Source organism: Lolium perenne, chromosome 2 (assembly GCF_019359855.2).
Source record: "Lolium perenne isolate Kyuss_39 chromosome 2, Kyuss_2.0, whole genome shotgun sequence".
NCBI classification, from domain to species: domain Eukaryota; kingdom Viridiplantae; phylum Streptophyta; class Magnoliopsida; order Poales; family Poaceae; genus Lolium; species Lolium perenne.
In genome coordinates this window covers 198271781-198291823 of record NC_067245.2, presented here as the reverse complement: position 1 = coordinate 198291823, position 20043 = coordinate 198271781, and the positions used below count along the sequence as shown (strand labels likewise).

The 20043-nt window shown below is 47.7% G+C and overlaps 1 protein-coding gene across 1 annotated transcript; it reads right to left on the bottom strand.

Annotated features, from left to right (window-relative positions):
• Positions 1 to 17625: 17625 nt before the first annotated feature.
• Positions 17626 to 19638, bottom strand: LOC127334345 (SWI/SNF complex component SNF12 homolog). Its single transcript, XM_051360789.2, has 2 exons — positions 18070 to 19638; positions 17626 to 17955 (listed from the first exon to the last, which is right to left on the bottom strand). Exons 1-2 carry the CDS (start codon positions 19539 to 19541, stop codon positions 17877 to 17879), a joined length of 1551 nt encoding a protein of 516 aa, XP_051216749.1. The 5' UTR covers positions 19542 to 19638; the 3' UTR covers positions 17626 to 17876.
• Between the last annotated feature and the right edge of the window lie 405 nt (positions 19639 to 20043).

Below are 20043 nucleotides of genomic sequence, written 5' to 3'. Positions count from 1 at the left end.
GACTACAGGGCGGCGCGGCCCAAGCCCTGGCCGCGCCGGCCTGTAGTGTGGGCCCCTCGTGCCGCCTCTTGACATGCCCTTCCGCCTACTTAAACCCTCCGTCGCAAAACCCCCAGTACCGAGAGCCACGATACGGAAAACCTTCCAGAGACGCCGCCGCCGCCAATCCCATCTCGGGGGATTCAGGAGATCGCCTCCGGCACCCTGCCGGAGAGGGGATTCATCTCCCGGAGGACTCTACGCCGCCATGGTCGCCTCCGGAGTGATGAGTGAGTAGTTCACCCCTGGACTATGGGTCCATAGCAGTAGCTAGATGGTTGTCTTCTCCCCATTGTGCTTAATTGTCGGGTCTTGTGAGCTGCCGAACATGATCAAGATCATCTATCTGTAATTCTATATGTTGCGTTTGTTGGGATCCGATGAATAGAGAATACTATGTTATGTTGATTATCAATTTATGTCTATGTGTTGTTTATGATCTTGCATGCTCTCCGTTACTAGTAGATGCTCTGGCCAAGTAGATGCTTGTAACTCCAAGAGGGAGTATTTATGCTCGATAGTGGGTTCATGTCTCCGTGAATCTGGGGGAGTGACAGAAACCTCTAAGATTATGGATGTGTTGTTGCCACTAGGGATAAAACATTGGTGCTATGTTCGAGGATGTAGTTACTGATTACATTACGCGCAATACTTAATGCAATTGTCTGTTGTTAGCAACTTAATACTGGAGGGGGTTCGGATGATAACCTGAAGGTGGACTTTTTAGGCATAGATGCATGCTGGATAGCGGTCTATGTACTTTGTCGTAATGCCCAATTAAATCTCACAATACTCATCATAATATGTATGTGCATGGTCATGCCCTCTTTATTTATCAATTGCCCAACTGTAATTTGTTCACCCAACATGCTGTTTATCTTATGGGAGAGACACCTCTAGTGAATTGTGGACCCCGGTCCAATTCTCTATACTGAAATACAATCTCGTAACATCGTTCTACTGTTTTCTGCAAACAATCATCATCCACACTATACATCTAATCCTTTGTTACAGCAAGCCGGTGAGATTGACAACCTCACTGTTTCGTTGGGGCAAAGTACTTTGGTTGTGTTGTGCAGGTTCCACGTTGGCGCCGGAATCTCTGGTGTTGCGCCGCACTACATCCCGCCGCCATCAACCTTCAACGTGCTTCTTGACTCCTACTGGTTCGATTAAACCTTGGTTTCTTACTGAGGGAAACTTGCCGCTGTGCGCATCACACCTTCCTCTTGGGGTTCCCAACGGACGTGTCAACTGCACGCATCAAGCAAATTTCTGGCGCCGTTGCCGGGGACCTGAAGAAAAGTTACATCACAGAGATCTCTAACTCCCACGTCAACTTTGCGCCAGCAGTGCATCGTGGATGGGATGCAACAGTTGGCGTGGATCCAATCTCTTCCTAGCAGGACAGCATAGGTGCTCTTGCTATCGACAATAAAGAACGTCGTAGGGATGGTTTTCCTTCCTACGGTCAGATCCACGTTCAGAACACCTTGTGCGTCAGACGCTTGGCCGTTGAAATCGCTCAATGTCACGTTGGTCTTGATCAGATCCGAGCTAGAGCGTCCCAACCGACGTAGCATGGAGTATGGCATAATGTTGACTGCCGCTCCGGTGTCCACCAGCATCTTGTTGACAGGCTGCCCATCGATATAACCTCGCAAGTACAGGGCCTTCAGATGTCTGTAGCTTCTTTCTCGTGGCTTCTCAAAGATAACTGGCCGTGGGCCGCAGTCAAGTTGTGCCACAGGTGCTTCGTCTAATCCTGGAGCACTAAACTCCGTCGGCAGGATGAACACCATGTTTGTGCCAGCCGATGTTTCATCATCGGCTTTCTTTTGTCTGGGGCGCCACTCTTTCCTTTGTGGCTGACCTTCTTCGTCCAGGGTTCGCTGAATTTTAGCGGCCAGATCAGGCCGCGCCTTCCTCAACGTGTGCAGGTATAACCTTTCGGCTTCCTCCAAACCACGTAGTCGCTGAACCCTACGCTTTTGGGAACGGCTGAGTCCATCAGGGCACCACCTTGGCCGGTGGTACTTATCTTCTTCCTCTTCATCATCGTCTTCCAAATCCTCGAGATCTTCCACCCGAGGGGACTCAGCGTGCTTGTTCCGAGGCGGGAGAGGCCCTAGACGTTTGAACACGGACACGTTAGCTGCATCCTTCCTCTTCTGTCTACACTCTGGGCAGTTGCCGATTGTAGGCAATCGGCTCATTCCTGAATCCCAGCAGTGTCTGAAGAAGGGACAGTCCCAGTGCCTATCCTCATCGTCTTGCTCTCTTGACTTTTCCTTGGCATGGCGCTCATATCTCTCCTCGTCGCGATCATGCCGACGATGTCTCCTGGCGTCCATAGCCAGACGATCTCTTTCATCATCGTCGTTGGGTCGTCGGCGTTGGTGATATTGACTCACATACTTGTTGAGGAGGTGATCAGAGAGAGGTCGCTGATATCTCACATTCCTCACTTCTCCCTCTGTAATGTAGCGCTTGCCATCGTGACGGAGCCGATCGCGTGGAACGGCTTCCTCTGTGTCCTTGCTATGAGAGCAGCTGCCCTCGTCTCCGTCCTTACCAGAGTGGTGTCCAGGTCCTACCATGTTGATGTTGAACGAGAATCCTGGCTGGCACCCTCCAGGGTAAGTGCACTCCACCATGTTAACGGTGGGAAAGGGGTGTGTGTCGACTTTCATGGCGTACTGGCTGAAAATTAGACGCCCTTGTTCTATCGCTATTTGGACCTGCTGCCGCCACACCCTGCAGTCGTTGGTGGCATGGGTGAACGTGTTATGCCACTTGCAGTATGGCTTTCCGTTCAGCTCCTGCGCCGTGGGGATCTTGTGGCCTTCGGGTACCTTTAGCTGCTTCCCCTTGAGTAAGAGGTCGAAAATCTGCTCAGCCTTGGTAACGTCGAAGTCAAACCCTCTTGGAGGACCTTGTGGCTTAACCCACTTGCAGGACACGAGGCTTGCCCCCCGAGTCCATTCAGCCACTGCTACCTCTTGATCTCCCGCAGAGCCTTCGTCTTCATCTGCCTCAACCAGGACCACCGCACGTTTGAATTTATCCTGGTATACATCTGGGTGGCGCTGCTCATATACTGACAGTTTCTGCACCATATGCGCTAGTGAAGGGTAGTCTGCTTGGGAGGCCACGTCCTTGATCGGTGATGCGAGACCCACCACCGCCAACTCGACTGCTTCTTTTTCAGTCACACGAGCCGAATAGCATCGGTTCCTAACGGTCCTGAAGCGCTGGACGTATTCTGACACCGTTTCTCCGCGCTTCGTCGTACTTGTGCTAAATCGGCAATGCCAGCCTCGGAAGCCTCTCGAGTGATACCGCATGTGGAACCGCTCCTCCAATCGCTTCCAAGTCCGGATTGAGTCTCGGTGGCAGCGATGTGTACCACCCGAAAGCCGATCCCGTGAGGGATCGTGCGAAGAACCTCACACGCAGCTCATCTCGTCGCCGAGATCGTGCCCAGCTGTGCCAAATATCGGCTCACATGCTCGATGGAGCTGGAACCATCTGATCCATTAAACTTGGAGAAATCAGGGAGCCGATATTTGGGTGGTAGCGGGATCAACTCGTACTCGTTGGGGTACGGCTTGGAATAGCCGATTGTCCTCCTTTTCGGCACCATGCCGAACTGGTCTCTCAGGATTGTACTGATTTGATCCGCGGTGCTGGCTACAGGAGTCGAACTCTGAAGATTCGCCGGAGTGGCATACTTAGCCAGCCATGCTTGCTTTTCCAGCTCTGAGCCAACTGCAGGAGCTGAGCTCTGGAGGTTTGTCGGAGTGGCATACTTAGCTAGCCACGTCTGCTTCTCAAGATCTGTTGCCGAAGTTCCTCCCCGCTGTTCCGTAAGTCCTCGCTGTTGCGATCCGGTTTGTGAGTGCCCAAGCATCGCAGCCGGCACGTATGTGCACGTGTATCCGTGAGGGATCTCCTTAGGCGCCTCATGCAAGAACTGGTAGTCACTAGGGTCACCACCGATCTTGTAGACGACGTATGCCGGTGAATTCGGCACTTCTGGTGCTGCCAACGCGAATGGCAGCGGTGGACGGGACTGGAGTGGCATCTCTCCCTGGTAAGTCCCTAGAGCTGGTCCTGACGGAGAGTACTGATGCCTCATGATTTCCTGGATCACCCGAAGAGCGACACGCTCCAAAGTGTTCACCAGGCTCTCAGAATGACGGTGTAGCGAATGAGCCATCATGGAGTTAATCTCCTGACGCAGAGACCTGGTGCGTTCTTCTGACGGGGTGGACAGGTCCACTCCATCGAGCGCGCCTTCAGGTGAGAACCCTTTCCACCTGATGCCATGTGAGCGGGTTCTGTGAAAAGAGCCGATGAGGTCGGCTTCGAGGATTGCTTTGACCTCGTCATACTTCTTCTTGAGCTCCTCGGTCAGATCCTCGTACGTGACTGGAGTGCCTTCCGCCATCTCAGATGTAGATGGCGATGCGGTTGATGTCGAAGATGGTCCCACCGGGCGTGCCAGAATGTGTTGCGGTCAGAAACCCACCGGCGAGCAGCGACGGGCAACACGGTAGAGCCGGGAGGCTCCCAGGACTGCGGCTGGCCCTGGTCCCTCCGAGCGACGGCCCGCAAAGACTCGGCACGCACGTCCGATGCTGGTGCAAGGGCGTGCCACCTGACCTATACCTGGTCAGGAAGGTGATGGATGTGCCTCGCTTAGTTTCCTGCATGGCATACACGTAAACATTAAATACGAGCCTCGATCGGCTCTCATGTTGTCCTGTGAATCGGCTCAAAGAGCCGATCCACCCATGATTCGTACGAGGTGCACGAATATATGGTGGTCCTGCTTGATCAGAATAAAGCTAAAACGACCTACTACGATTTAGGGTTTTCACCGCATAATCGGAACATCCTACTCGTGATTGAGCCTGATACGTCTCCGACGTATCGATAATTTCTTATGTTCCATGCCACATTATTGATGTTATCTACATGTTTTATGCACACTTTATGTCATATTCGTGCATTTTCTGGAACTAACCTATTAACAAGATGCCGAAGTGCCGATTGTCGTTTTCTGCTGTTTTTGGTTTCAGAAATCCTAGTAAGGAAATATTCTCGGAATTGACGAAATCAAAGCCCAGGGCCTATTTTTCCACGAAGCTTCCAGAAGTCCGAAGGAGAGACGAAGAGGGGCGACGAGGGGCCACACCCTAGGCGGCGCGGCCCCCCTTGGCCGCGCGGCCCTGTGGTGTGGGGCCCCGTGCCGCCTCTTGACCTGCCCTTCCGCCTACAAATAGCCTCCGTGACGAAACCCCCGCATCGAGAACCACGATACGGAAAACCTTCCAGAGACGCCGCCGCCGCCGATCCCATCTCGGGGGATCCAGGAGATCGCCTCCGGCACCCTGCCGGAGAGGGGAATCATCTCCCGGAGGACTCTACGCCGCCATGGTCGCCTCCGGTGTGATGTGTGAGTAGTCTACCCCTGGACTATGGGTCCATAGCAGTAGCTAGATGGTTGTCTTCTCCCCATTGTGCTATCATTGTCGGATCTTGTGAGCTGCCTAACATGATCAAGATCATCTATCTGTAATTCTATATGTTGCGTTTGTTGGGATCCGATGAATAGAGAATACTTGTTATGTTGATTATCAAAGTTATGCTTATGTGTTGTTTATGATCTTGCATGCTCTCCGTTACTAGTAGATGCTCTGGCCAAGTAGATGCTTGTAACTCCAAGAGGGAGTACTTATGCTCGATAGTGGGTTCATGCCTGCATTGACACCGGGACAAAGGATGTAAAGTTCTAAGGTTGTGTTGTGCTGTTGCCACTAGGGATAAAACATTGATGCTATGTCTAAGGATGTAGTTGTTGATTACATTACGCACCATACTTAATGCAATTGTCTCGTTGTTTGCAACTTAATACCGGAAGGGGTTCGGATGATAACTTTGAAGGTGGACTTTTTAGGCATAGATGCAGTTGGATGGCGGTCTATGTACTTTGTCGTAATGCCCAATTAAATCTCACTATACTCATCATGATATGTATGTGCATGGTCATGCTCTCTTTATTTGTCAATTGCCCAACTGTAATTTGTTCACCCAACATGCTGTTCGTCTTATGGGAGAGACACCTCTAGTGAACTGTGGACCCCGGTCCAATTCTCTTTACTGAAATACAATCTACTGCAATACTTGTTCTACTGTTTTCTGCAAACAATCATCTTCCACACAATACGGTTAACTCTTTGTTACAGCAAGCCGGTGAGATTGACAACCTCACTGTTTCGTTGGGGCAAAGTATCTTGGTTGTGTTGTGCAGGTTCCACGTTGGCGCCGGAATCACTGGTGTTGCGCCGCACTACATCTCGCCGCCATCAACCTTCAACGTGCTTCTTGACTCCTACTGGTCCGATTAAACCTTGGTTTCTTACTGAGGGAAACTTGCCGCTGTGCGCATCACACCTTCCTCTTGGGGTTCCCAACGGACGTGCTGACCACACGCATCAAGCAAATTTCTGGCGCCGTTGCCGGGGAGATCAAGACACGCTGCAAGGGGAGTCTCCACTTCTCAATCTCTTTACTTTGTTTTTGTCTTGCTTAGTTTTATTTACTACTTTGTTTGCTGCACTAAATCAAAATACAAAAAAATTAGTTGCTAGTTTTACTTTATTTGCTATCTTGTTTGCTATATCGAAAACACAAAAAAAAATTAGTTTACTTGCATTTACTTTATCTAGTTTGTTTTATTTACTGTTGCTAAAATGGCCAACGCTGAAAATACTAAGTTGTGTGACTTCACAACCACAAATAATAATGATTTCTTATGCACACCTATTGCTCCACCTGCTACCACAGCAGAATTCTTTGAAATTAAACCTGCTTTACTGAATCTTGTCATGAAAGATCAATTTTCTGGAATTAGTTCTGATGATGCTGCTGCCCATCTTAATAATTTTGTTGAACTATGTGAAATGCAAAAATATAAAGATGTAGATGGTGATATTATTAAATTAAAATTGTTCCCTTTCTCATTAAGAGGAAGAGCTAAAGATTGGTTGCTATCTCTGCCTAAGAATAGTATTGATTCATGGACTAAATGCAAGGATGCTTTTATTGGTAGATATTATCCCCCTGCTAAAATTATATCATTGAGGAGTAGCATAATGAATTTTAAACAATTAGATACTGAACATGTTGCTCAAGCTTGGGAAAGAATGAAATCTCTGGTTAAAAATTGCCCAACCCATGGACTGACTACTTGGATGATCATCCAAACCTTCTATGCAGGACTAAATTTTTCTTCACGGAATTTATTGGATTCAGCTGCTGGAGGTACCTTTATGTCCATCACTCTTGGTGAAGCAACAAAGCTTCTTGATAATATGATGATCAACTACTCTGAATGGCACACGGAAAGAGCTCCACAAGGTAAGAAGGTAAATTCTGTCGAAGAAACCTCTACCTTGAGTGATAAGATTGATGCTATTATGTCTATGCTTGTGAATGATAGGACTAATATTGATCCTAATAATGTTCCATTAGCTTCATTGGTTGCACAAGAAGAACATGTTGATGTAAACTTCATTAAAAATAATAATTTCAACAACAATGCTTACCGGAACAATTCTAGTAACAACTATAGGCCATATCCTTATAATAATGGCAACGGCTATGGTAATTCTTATGGGAATTCTTACAATAATAATAGGAGTTCACCCCCTGGACTTGAAGCCATGCTTAAAGAATTTATTAGTACACAAACTGCTTTTAACAAATCTGTTGAAGAAAAGCTTGGGAAAATTGATATACTTGCTTCTAAAGTTGATAGTCTTGTTCTTGATGTTGATCTTTTGAAATCAAAAGTTTTGCCTAATGAGAATCATCATAATAAAATTGCTACTACAGCAAATGCCATTCAAGTTAGAATTAATGAGAATATAAGATTAATGGCTGAACTGCGTGCTAGGTGGGATAGAGAAGAAAATGAAAAACTAGCTAAAGAGAAGAATATAGCTAAAGTTTGGACTGTTACCACCACTAGTAATGCTAATGCTACACATGTTGCTGCACCTCCTACTCATACTAATAAAAGAATTGGTGTTAGCAATGTTTCCACTTCTAATGCAAAGCGCGAAAAACTGCCTGAAACTGCTTAAAATCATTAAATCGCCTGTGATAAAGCTGCTGAAATTTTTTCCAACATTGGGGATGATGATCCCATTGCTTTAGATTATAATGGTTTGAATTTTGATGATTGCCACATCTCTGAAGTTATAAAGTTCTTGCAAAAACTTGCTAAAAGTCCTAATGCTAGTGCTATAAATTTGGCTTTCACGCATCATATTACAAATGCTCTCATAAAAGCTAGAGAAGAGAAACTAGAGCGTGAAGCCTCTATTCCTAAAAAGCTAGAGGATGGTTGGGAACCCATCATTAAGATGAAAGTTAAAGATTTTGATTGTAATGCTTTATGTGATCTTGGTGCAAGTATTTCTGTTATGCCTAAGAAAATTTATAATATGCTTGACTTGCCACCGCTGAAAAATTGTTATTTGGATGTTAATCTTGCTGATCATTCTACAAAGAAACCTTTGGGTAAAGTTGATAATGTTCGCATTACCGTTAACAATAACCTGGTTCCCGTTGATTTTGTTGTCTTGGATATTGAATGCAATGCATCTTGTCCCATTATATTGGGAAGACCTTTTCTTCGAACTGTTGGTGCTATTATTGATATGAAGGAAGGTAATATAAAATATCAATTTCCTCTCAAGAAAGGTATGGAACACTTCCCTAGAAAGAGAATGAAGGTACCTTTTGATTCTATTATGAGAACAAATTATGATGTTGACACTTCATCTCTTGATAATACTTGATACACACTTTCTGCGCCTAGCTGAAAGGCGTTAAAGAAAAGCGCTTATGGGAGACAACCCATGTTTTTACCTACAGTACTTTGTTTTTATTTTGTGTCTTGGAAGTTGTTTACTACTGTAGCAACCTCTCCTTATCTTAGTTTTGTGTTTTGTTGTGCCAAGTTAAGCCGTTGATAGAAAAGTAAGTACTAGATTTGGATTACTGCACAGTTCCAGATTTCTTTGCTGTCACGAATCTGGGTCCACCTCCCTGTAGGTAACTCAGAAAATTATGCCAATTTACGTGTGTGATCCTCAGATATGTACGCAACTTTCATTCAATTTGAGCATTTTCATCTGAGCAAGTCTGGTGCCATTTTAAAATTCGTCAATACGAACTGTTCTGTTTTGACAGATTCTGCCTTTTATTTCGCATTGCCTCTTTCGCTATGTTGGATGAATTTCTTTGATCCACTAATGTCCAGTAGCATTATGCAATGTCCAGAAGTGTTAAGAATGATTGTGTCACCTCTGAATATGTCAATTTATAATGTGCACTAACCCTCTAATGAGTTGTTTCGAGTTTGGTGTGGAGGAAGTTTTCAAGGATCAAGAGAGGAGTATGATGCAACATGATCAAGGAGAGTGAAAGCTCTAAGCTTGGGGATGCACCCGGTGGTTCACCCCTGCATATATCAAGAAGACTCAAGCGTCTAAGCTTGGGGATGCCCAAGGCATCCCCTTCTTCATCGACAACATTATCAGGTTCCTCCCCTGAAACTATATTTTTATTCCATCACATCTTATGTGCTTTTTCTTGGAGCGTCGGTTTGTTTTTGTTTTTTTGTTTTGTTTGAATAAAATGGATCCTAGCATTCACTTTATGGGAGAGAGACACGCTCCGCTGTAGCATATGGACAAGTATGTCCTTGGTTTCTACTCATAGTATTCATGGCGAAGTTTCTCCTTCGTTAAATTGTTATATGGTTGGAATTGGAAAATGATACGTGTAGTAATTGCTATAAATGTTTTGGGTAATGTGATACTTGGTAATTGTTGTGCTCATGTTTAAGCTCTTGCATCATATACTTTGCACCCATTAATGAAGAAATACATAGAGCATGTTAAAATTTGGTTTGCATATTTGGTTTCTCTAAGGTCTAGATAATTTCTAGTATTGAGTTTGAACAACAAGGAAGACGGTGTAGAGTCTTATAATGTTTTCAATATGTCTTTTATGTGAGTTTTGCTGCACCGGTTCATCCTTGTGTTTGTTTCAAATAAGCCTTGCTAGCCTAAACCATTGTATCGAGAGGGAATACTTCTCATGCATCCAAAATACTTGAGCCAACCACTATGCCATTTGTGTCCACCATACCTACCTATACTACATGGTATTTTCCAGCCATTCCAAAGTAAATTGCTTGAGTGCTACCTTTAAAATTCCATCATTCACCTTTGCAATATATAGCTCATGGGACAAATAGCTTAAAAACTATTGTGGTATTGAATATGTAATTATGCACTTTATCTCTTATTAAGTTGCTTGTTGTGCGATAACCATGTTTACTGGGGAACGCCATCAACTCATTGTTGAATTTCATGTGAGTTGCTATGCATGTTCGTCTTGTCTGAAGTAAGGGCGATCTACTCTGAGTTGAATGGTTTGAGCATGCATATTGTGAGAGAAGAACATTGGGCCGCTAACTAAAGCCATGTTCCATGGTGGAAGTTTCAGTTTTGGACAAACATCCTCAAATCTCTAATGAGAAAAGAATTAATTGTTGTTGAATGCTTTAAGCATTAAAAGAGGAGTCCATTATCTGTTGTCTATGTTGTCCCGGTATGGATGTCTAAGTTGAGAATAATCAATAGCGAGAAATCCAAATGCGAGCTTTCTCCTTAGACCTTTGTACAGGCGGCATAGAGGTACCCCTTTGTGATACTTGGTTAAAGCATATGTATTGCGGTGATAATCCAGGTAGTCCAAGCTAATTAGGACAAGGTGCGGGCACTATTAGTACACTATGCATGAGGCTTGCAACTTATAAGATATAATTTACATGATGCATATGCTTTATTACTACCGTTGACAAAATTGTTTCATGTTTTCAAAATCAAAGCTCTAGCACAAATATAGCAATCGATGCTTTTCCTCTATGAGGACCATTCTTTTACTTTCAATGTTGAGTCAGTTCACCTATTTCTCTCCACCTCAAAAAGCAAACACTTGTGTGAACTATGCATTGATTCCTACATATTTGCTTATTGCACTTATTATATTACTCTATGTTGACAATATCCATGAGATATACATGTTACAAGTTGAAAGCAACCGCTGAAACTTAATCTTCTTTTGTGTTGCTTCAATATCTCTACTTTGAATTATTGCTTTATGAGTTAACTCTTATGCAAGACTTATTGATGCTTGTCTTGAAGTGCTATTCATGAAAAGTCTTTGCTTTATGATTCACTTGTTTACTCATGTCATATACATTGTTTTGATCGCTGCATTCACTACATATGCTTTACAAATAGTATGATCAAGATTATGATGGCATGTCACTCCGTAAATTATCTCGTGTTATCGTTTTACACCGCTCGGGACGAGCAGAACTAAGCAGGGATGCTGATACGTCTCCGAAGTATAGATAATTTGTTTTGTTCCATGCCACATTATTTTTGTTATCTAATTGTTTTATGCAAAGTTTATGTCATATTATTGCTTTTTCTGGAACTAACCTTTTAAACAGATGCCGAAGTGCCGATTCTTTGTTTCTGCTGTTTTTGGTTTCAGAAATCCTAGTAAGGAAATATTCTCGGAATTGGACGAAATCAAAGCCCAGGGGCCTATTTTTCCACGAAGCTTCCAGAAGTCCGAAGGAGAGACGAAGAGGGGCGACGAGGGGGCCACACCCTAGGGCGGCGCGGCCCCCCCTTGGCCGCGCGGCCCTGTGGTGTGGGGCCCCCGTGCCGCCTCTTGACCTGCCCTTCCGCCTACAAATAGCCTCCGTGACGAAACCCCCAGTACCGAGAGCCACGATACGGAAAACCTTCCAGAGACGCCGCCGCCGCCGATCCCATCTCGGGGATCCAGGAGATCGCCTCCGGCACCCTGCCGGAGAGGGGAATCATCTCCCGGAGGACTCTACGCCGCCATGGTCGCCTCCGGTGTGATGTGTGAGTAGTCTACCCCTGGACTATGGGTCCATAGCAGTAGCTAGATGGTTGTCTTCTCCCCATTGTGCTATCATTGTCGGATCTTGTGAGCTGCCTAACATGATCAAGATCATCTATCTGTAATTCTATATGTTGCGTTTGTTGGGATCCGATGAATAGAGAATACTTGTTATGTTGATTATCAAAGTTATGCTTATGTGTTGTTTATGATCTTGCATGCTCTCCGTTACTAGTAGATGCTCTGGCCAAGTAGATGCTTGTAACTCCAAGAGGGAGTACTTATGCTCGATAGTGGGTTCATGCCTGCATTGACACTGGGACAAGGATGTAAAAGTTCTAAGGTTGTGTTGTCTTTGTTGCCACTAGGGATAAAACATTGATGCTATGTCTAAGGATGTAGTTGTTGATTACATTACGCACCATACTTAATGCAATTGTCTGTTGTTTGCAACTTAATACTGGAAGGGGTTCGGATGATAACCTGAAGGTGGACTTTTTAGGCATAGATGCAGTTGGATGGCGGTCTATGTACTTTGTCGTAATGCCCAATTAAATCTCACTATACTCATCATGATATGTATGTGCATGGTCATGCTCTCTTTATTTGTCAATTGCCCAACTGTAATTTGTTCACCCAACATGCTGTTCGTCTTATGGGAGAGACACCTCTAGTGAACTGTGGACCCCGGTCCAATTCTCTTTACTGAAATACAATCTACTGCAATACTTGTTCTACTGTTTTCTGCAAACAATCATCTTCCACACAATACGGTTAACTCTTTGTTACAGCAAGCCGGTGAGATTGACAACCTCACTGTTTCGTTGGGGCAAAGTATCTTGGTTGTGTTGTGCAGGTTCCACGTTGGCGCCGGAATCACTGGTGTTGCGCCGCACTACATCTCGCCGCCATCAACCTTCAACGTGCTTCTTGACTCCTACTGGTCCGATTAAACCTTGGTTTCTTACTGAGGGAAACTTGCCGCTGTGCGCATCACACCTTCCTCTTGGGGTTCCCAACGGACGTGCTGACCACACGCATCAGAGCCTGGCGGCCACGCACGGTGATCGTAAACCGACCCTAGACAAGGCCTAAAAACCAACACGAAGTTGATCCTCGGAACATCCTGTCTAGGGCTAGCAAACTACACCCTACGCGCCACTGGATCCTTCAACCCGTTTGTAAGACCTAACTATGCAGATATTAAACTAATCCTTGAAGAACAAGGAGCAACCATAACGGACCGGATCTACTAAATAACGATCAAGCGGGGTGCCGCCCTTACACCTAAGATAGGCGTAAGGGCGGCTAGACGTCTCAGGGTTGCACGACGACAGCATATGATACGAGGAACAATGCTAACCCTAACACGTCTAAGATAACTACGTTGCTCGCCATCAAAAAGGCTTCAGTACGAGCAACGCATGAACAGCGAATAAACATGTACTGCCTAGATCGCAAGATGCGATCTAGGCAGCATGATGCTTACCCGGAAGAAACCCTCGAGACAAGGGAGTTGGCGATGGACCTAGATTGGTTTGTGGTGAACGTGATTGTTGTTTATTTCATAAAACCTAGATACATATTTATAGTCCGTAGACTTTCTAACGTGGGAATAACGTGCACGAGCCAAATTCTAACTAACCGACACGTATCCTACTATATTACAGATACACGGGCAAACTAGCCCAAACTTCGCATATAAGGCCGATTCACGTATATTCTTCCATGTATATTCTTCAAGCCCATCTTGATCGCGGCCCACCTCTGACTCGGTCAAATTCTGGTGATAACAAATTGTAAGAAACTTAACGCAAATGTCCAATTGTACTTTTAATATCTTTCAGTAATGCCTGATTAAACAACCTCTATTTCAGCATTTGATGGTAAAAATGTGTTCAGTTCATAGACATAAGCATTCATGCTAAGGTGAGATGTGTGAGTGTAATATCTAGACTTGTGCAGGCATTCCAACTAATGGTACTTATTTTTCTTGAACGTTACGATCAATCTGATTCTGCACCGTAGTCAGCTTTCGATCTCTAGTTTCAAGGATTTGTCACTTCATTTTCTCTAAGCTTGCGAGTAACAAACTCGGTTCCTGTTAGAGGTATATTTGGTATACGTACGGTTAGGGATAGATTAGGTAGGGATAGATTTGTTTCTTGTCCTCTACTCCAAGTCGGTCCCTTGTACTCCTATATATACTCGCCCATGAGTCTCAATAATAAATCCAACATATTCCGCATATCTCTCTCCCTCTCTATGCTTCTACATGGTATCAGAGCGGCGCCGATCCTAACCTAGCTGCCGCCCAAGCTTCCGCGCCGCCCCCGGGGAGGTCGATCTCCATGATCTACTCCGGGGGCCGCGCAACCCGTATGAGGGTTCGTCCGCCGATCCGTTGATCCGATGCCTTCGAGTCCTTTTTTTTCCAATCCGTAGATTGGTTTTCTTTTTTCTCCGTCGGTCGCTCGACCGGCATTTTTTTTTGGTTTTACCGATCATAGATCGGATTGAGTCGCCCATCGCCGTCGTCCTCTTGCGCCTCTACTCCGACAACGGCATCGACCTGCACCGGCCATCAACCGCACGGTACAGCCGCACGCGCCGCACACGGGGCGCCCCTACGTGCGACGCCGCAGGCTGTCTCGCCCCCGCGGTCTCCATCGTTGGTCCGTCTTCGCCGTCATCGCCCGGGACTACATCGACAACGCCGCCATCGACTCCGATCTGCGCGTCGTCCACGCCATGGCACATGTAGCGCCGCCGTCGGTCTGATCAACCGACTCCGCGCACATCTACGCCAAGCATTTCCCCGAGCACGCGCCTACCACCGATCGAGCAAAGGGTTGCCGCTGCGTCGCCGCCTTCGGTCCACGCCGCTAGCCGCTGCCGCGCCGGCCGCCCCGATCGCTAGGCCGGCTGCACCGACTGCCGCGCCCGGCCGCCTCGTCGCTCGGCCGGCTGCCATTGCCGGCTGCCCGGCTGCCCGGTCACTAGGCCGGCTGCACCGGCCTGCCGCGTCGGCTGCCCTGGTCGCTCGGCCGGCTGCAGCGGCTGCCGCGCCGGCTGCCCCGGTCGCTCGGCCGGCTGCACCGGTTGCCGCGCCGGCTGACCCGGTCGCTAGGCCGGCTGCTCCGGCTGCCCCTCCACGACCTCGTCCTCGACCCCTGCCGCACCCTCTGCTGCGGCTACAGCTACGCCGCCCCCTCGGGCCGTGCCGTTGCTGCACGAGGTCGCCTTCGCTGTCCCCCGCGGGTCGATGTCCGAGGCCACCACAGCGCCGCCCCTTCGGCGCGGGTCGCCTCCATCCGCGCATGGTCTTCGTCACGCCGCTGGGTCTTCCTCGCCTACTTCATGTACCGCCGCCGCGCCCCCACCCCAGGTCGCCGCTGGGCTCGCCAACCACTTTAGGTCGCGCTGGGCTCGCCGACCACCGCAACGCCCATCTAGGCATCCAGCATGACCACCCCTGGTCACCGCTGGGTTAGCCGCCTTCTACGTCTCTAACCGTCTAGACTTCGTCGCCCGTGCCATCGCCTCGTCCCCGTCTACACCACCTGCTACTCTACTCTGAGAACCGCGGGCAGCGTCGGCATCTGTCCGTCGATCTGCGACCGCGACGCTTCCGGAGGCCTCCTCTGCTAGTCCCTCTGACACGTCGATAAGTTCATGATGGTCCCTGCCCCTCGCATGCCCGGTACTGGCAACACCGAAAGTGCCTTCGTCCCCGACACGTTCCCGAGTCTGGCAAACTCGTGCCTTTCGGTTTGGTTTGGGCCGTCTTTCCACATCTTCTGCAGTACGTTACTTCAACTCCGAACACATATAACATGTTGAATCTATTCCGAGAATGTTCCTCGGAATGTTCCTCTTTATAGTTCCAAATTCTAGATCTTGGACACTGAAGTGTGCAAAGATACGAGTACACTGAAAAAACAATGCATGTGCATTATGTGTTGGTACACATAATCTGACTGAAACCAAAGTGTTCCTCCTGTGGACTCAAACAAGCACCTCTACCATGATCACGTTTTTTGGGTCTTTCGGCAGGACGGTTCACGCGTTGCAAACCAAAAGGAGGCCCGCTCGTGATAGTGGGCAAGAACACAGTCACGCTCACTCAATTATTCGATGAGGTGGCGTCACACCTCTGCTCCACACACACACATTGCTTCTAGATGTAGTGAAGCTGTGGAGACTGGTTCTCATTGGTGGATTTGGTTTCAGATCTTACACTTGCTAACAGTATAAAATGGTGGAAGGCTGTGCTGCTAACGCTGTAACATGTGATAGACGATATGTCGACAATTCTGATTGCCCAACTTCCATGTGTGCCTGGCAATTCCTGATACTAGTACATGTCTACAGACAGACAGTATCTAACAAAGCAACAAACCGTCCATGGGGTCGATTCAGTTCAAAAGAGCTTGCTCGTAACATCAGCGGGACCGTCGGATTTCCCCCGAAGTTGTAAAATTCCCACGAGGATCTCTTCGATAATTTGGTACCAGGACACCAAAAACACCCTGTTTCTTAGCAGCGCAGACAACTATGGCATTCCCATCGCCCCTTGGTGAGCATCTCCAGTCGCATCCCCTAAACGACGTTCAGTAAAAACACCGGATTGATCATTTGGAGGACGTCCGGACAAAATTCGTGTTTGGAGGAGGTCCCTTTCCTAGCCACATCCCCCGAAAGTGACCTCCAAACAAAAAGCAAGTGTACAAGTCATGTCCGGCCTCTATACACAGGGAATGAGCTAGGGATGCCAAACAATATTTGGAACACGTCCGAACCGAAGCGGCCTGTGGAGCGCAAGACTAGTCCAGCCTCCCCTAAATCCCTTTGCCGTAGCGCATATCCTCCAGGTAGAAACAGACTAACAGAGCAAGGTAGCAAGAGCAAACAGACCAGGGGCAGTCCAGAACCCCAAGTTCCAGAGACGGGGGCAACAATCTAAACCTCACGCTGCAAGTGGATAAGGGAGCAAACAGTGGGTAATCTGATCTTTCCAAGTACTAGTGCCATTTACACCCAAAAAAAAAAAAGTACTAGTGCCCTCAAGGTCCCATGAATTCAGACTGCAATACCACAATTGACATCGAAAGGAGACCTGACAATTAAGGGACAATACAAATGGCAACAGACTTTGAAGAAGAAAAAATAGTTCGTATACATAGGATCATGCAAGAATCGTACTATCCAAGATTTTGAAGAAAAGCAACAACGCTGAACGTAAGGATACTACTCATGCAAACTGACAAACATAACCGTGCAACCAAACCATAACACAATAGACAAAATATACTCCACCACACCCTTATGAGCCAAAAGTGAACAAACGCATCACAGAAGAGAAGAAAACAGGGTAGGATGGGGCCACAGGGCACAACAGTTGTCCTAATCCTTGAGGTAGTAATGAAAGGGACCGAAACCATCTATTTGCATTTCCCTCCACTTCCACGTTCAAATACAAAAGGCCCACTTTATCAGGTCCTCTCCACAGCTTTCTCATTGACTTGGTGGACTAATGACAACCCCAATACATAATCCATAGTTAACTTGCAGTAACATTTATATTGTAAGAAAGACCAACTACAACAATTATCCAGTTCAGCATTTACCATGATAATGAGGGATCACACACATAACACAGCATACAATAGCTAAATCATTTAGGCAAACAAAGAAGGTAACCTGCCAGGTTCCTCCGAGCAATTTCCTACCACCTCTGAAGTTTTACTAATACATGACAGACAAGTTGTTTCTACACCAAGGGCGCTGCAGCAATCTTCTCCTCAAGAACCACCCGCACCTGGGCCATCATTGCCGCCAGGCGGTTTACGGTTCAAATATCTTATAACAGCATCCTCAACCCTATTAATTGTGGAGTCGAAGAAAGTTTAGTCAGCATATGTACGAACAATAGATAATAAATTCAAGCAGCAGATGAAATAAGTAGAACCTATAGGGGGCATTGCTTAAGCATACCATGGTTGGTTGTAAAAGTCTGCACGTCTTTCCCGTTCAATATTCCTATTCGCTTCACCAGCAACAAGCTTCAAATCTTTACTCTGGGATGCTATCAACGCATTGATGAACTCCACAGGGGACTGGCTGAACCCAAGAAAGAATGCCCTCCTCCTACGATGCTCATGGATCTTCTTGATAGAAGCAGATATCACCTCATCACATGCCTCGATGTCCTTGTGCTTCTCGGTATTGGCAAGGAATGCTGTCATCTCCTTCTGCAGCGGGAAAGGAACATCTACCAATATATCATAGCAAGCACTAGAGTTTGCTCCATTCCCCGATAGCTTGATCTTATGCTCAAAATTGATGGGCGGTGGAGGTGCAAGATGCTGCGATATCTTCTGCGACAGCATCGCGAACCTCATCTTCTCCTCCCCAAATACCTTCTTCAACTGAGGGTCGCACATGAAGTAGGAAGGATCACTCGGATTCTGCAGCTTCTTTGCCTTGATGTACTGCCAAAGGGCAGCGATGACCCTCGCCCGAGTGTCCACCTCAACCCCAAGCACCTCCATCAGTGGCTGCGACAGCTTGAACTTCTCGGGGTTGTAGTTCATCTCCAGCCGTATATTCGCGAGGAACTCCTTGTCCCCTTTCCGCTTCACCTCGAACCCTTCCTGCGGCGCAGCAGACCGCGCATTCTCCCAAGTGATCATCGAGTTCTCCGGATAGAGCGATGGGTCCAGCCCAATGGTCACCCTCTTGAAGAAGGAGGAGAATTTGGGATACATCGGGTTGTGCTTGGGTACAACACCGGCTGGGTCCAGCTCTGCGCCGTCCTCAAGCACGCGGCCGATGATCTTGAGCGACCAGGTGGGCGGCTCGGCGGCCTTGGGCGGCGGGATGGTACGCGCCTGGTTGGCGAAGGTGTTGAAGACGTAGATGCGGAGCGTGCGCTGGAGGGACGGCGGCGTCTTGAGCGCCTCCTGGATGTCCACCTTCTTGCGGGCGAGCGCTGCGTCCACGCGCGCCTCGAACTCGAGGAGCTGCGTGTAGAGCGCGGACTCCGGCAACAGCGCCGCGACGCGGTCGGGGAGCTGCTTCTCCGGGAGCTTGCGCTTCTTGTTGCGGCGCGCGGCGGGGGTGAGGTCGACGCTGCCGGAGTTGGCGGCCTTGTAAGCGGCAGCCACGGACGCTGCGGCGGCGGCGGAGGTGGGCGCCGGGGGACGCGTAGGGGGCTTCTGCGGGGGGCGCTTGGCCGAGGCGGCGGCGGCCGCCGCCGCCATTAGAGGGGTCTGAGGGGTGGAGGACGCGCCCATGTGAATCTGGAAAGCGGGGTTGTGGCTAGGCGGGGAGTGGAAGAGGCCCTGGTAGTGGGCGGCGGCCATGGATGGGGGGCGCATGTGGGTGTGCGGGGTCGCCGGAGAGCCCCCCGGAGGCGGCTGCTGCGGGCGTGGCTGGCCGGGGTTGGGGTTGCCGCCGGTGGCCATCACGGCGATGGGGTGGGGAGGGTCAAGATCCGATCTTGGTCGGAAGGGGAATTGGGAACTAGGGTTTGGACGGGGGAAGGTCGACGACTGACAAGGTTTCCCCGGGGACGCTATTTGGGCCTTGTTTGTGGGTTGGGCTCATCAGTGGAGCCTCGCGCTTTTATTTTCTTCCCCTTCCTTGCAAATTTCCTCTAATAAAAGACATTAACTATATGGTGTAATTTTAGAAAATAATAAATGCATTTCTCGTGGCCGCGTGGCACAGTCTCTCATCGGCCGTTCACGATTCCTCGTGATTTGTGCTAGGCCCTTCAGCACAAATTATTGTTGCATACTGATATGGCATGTATTTGATATAGGGTATAATACAAAACCCTAATAAAACTTTGTAAACAAAATTACCAATTGACATTTATCGTAATTTGATTAGAAACAATTGAAAAAATAATTGTGTTGGATCTACAAAAATTGTTTATGAAATCACAAGATTTCATTAAGTTTT

Coding starts and splice junctions, on each gene's coding strand:
- LOC127334345 (XM_051360789.2), bottom strand. CDS start 19,541: ATGGCCACCGGCGGCAACCCCAACCCCGGCCAGCCACGCCCGCAGCAG. Junction 17,956..18,069: donor GACTTTTACAACCAACCATG/GTATGCTTAAGC, acceptor CACAATTAATAG/GGTTGAGGATGCTGTTATAA.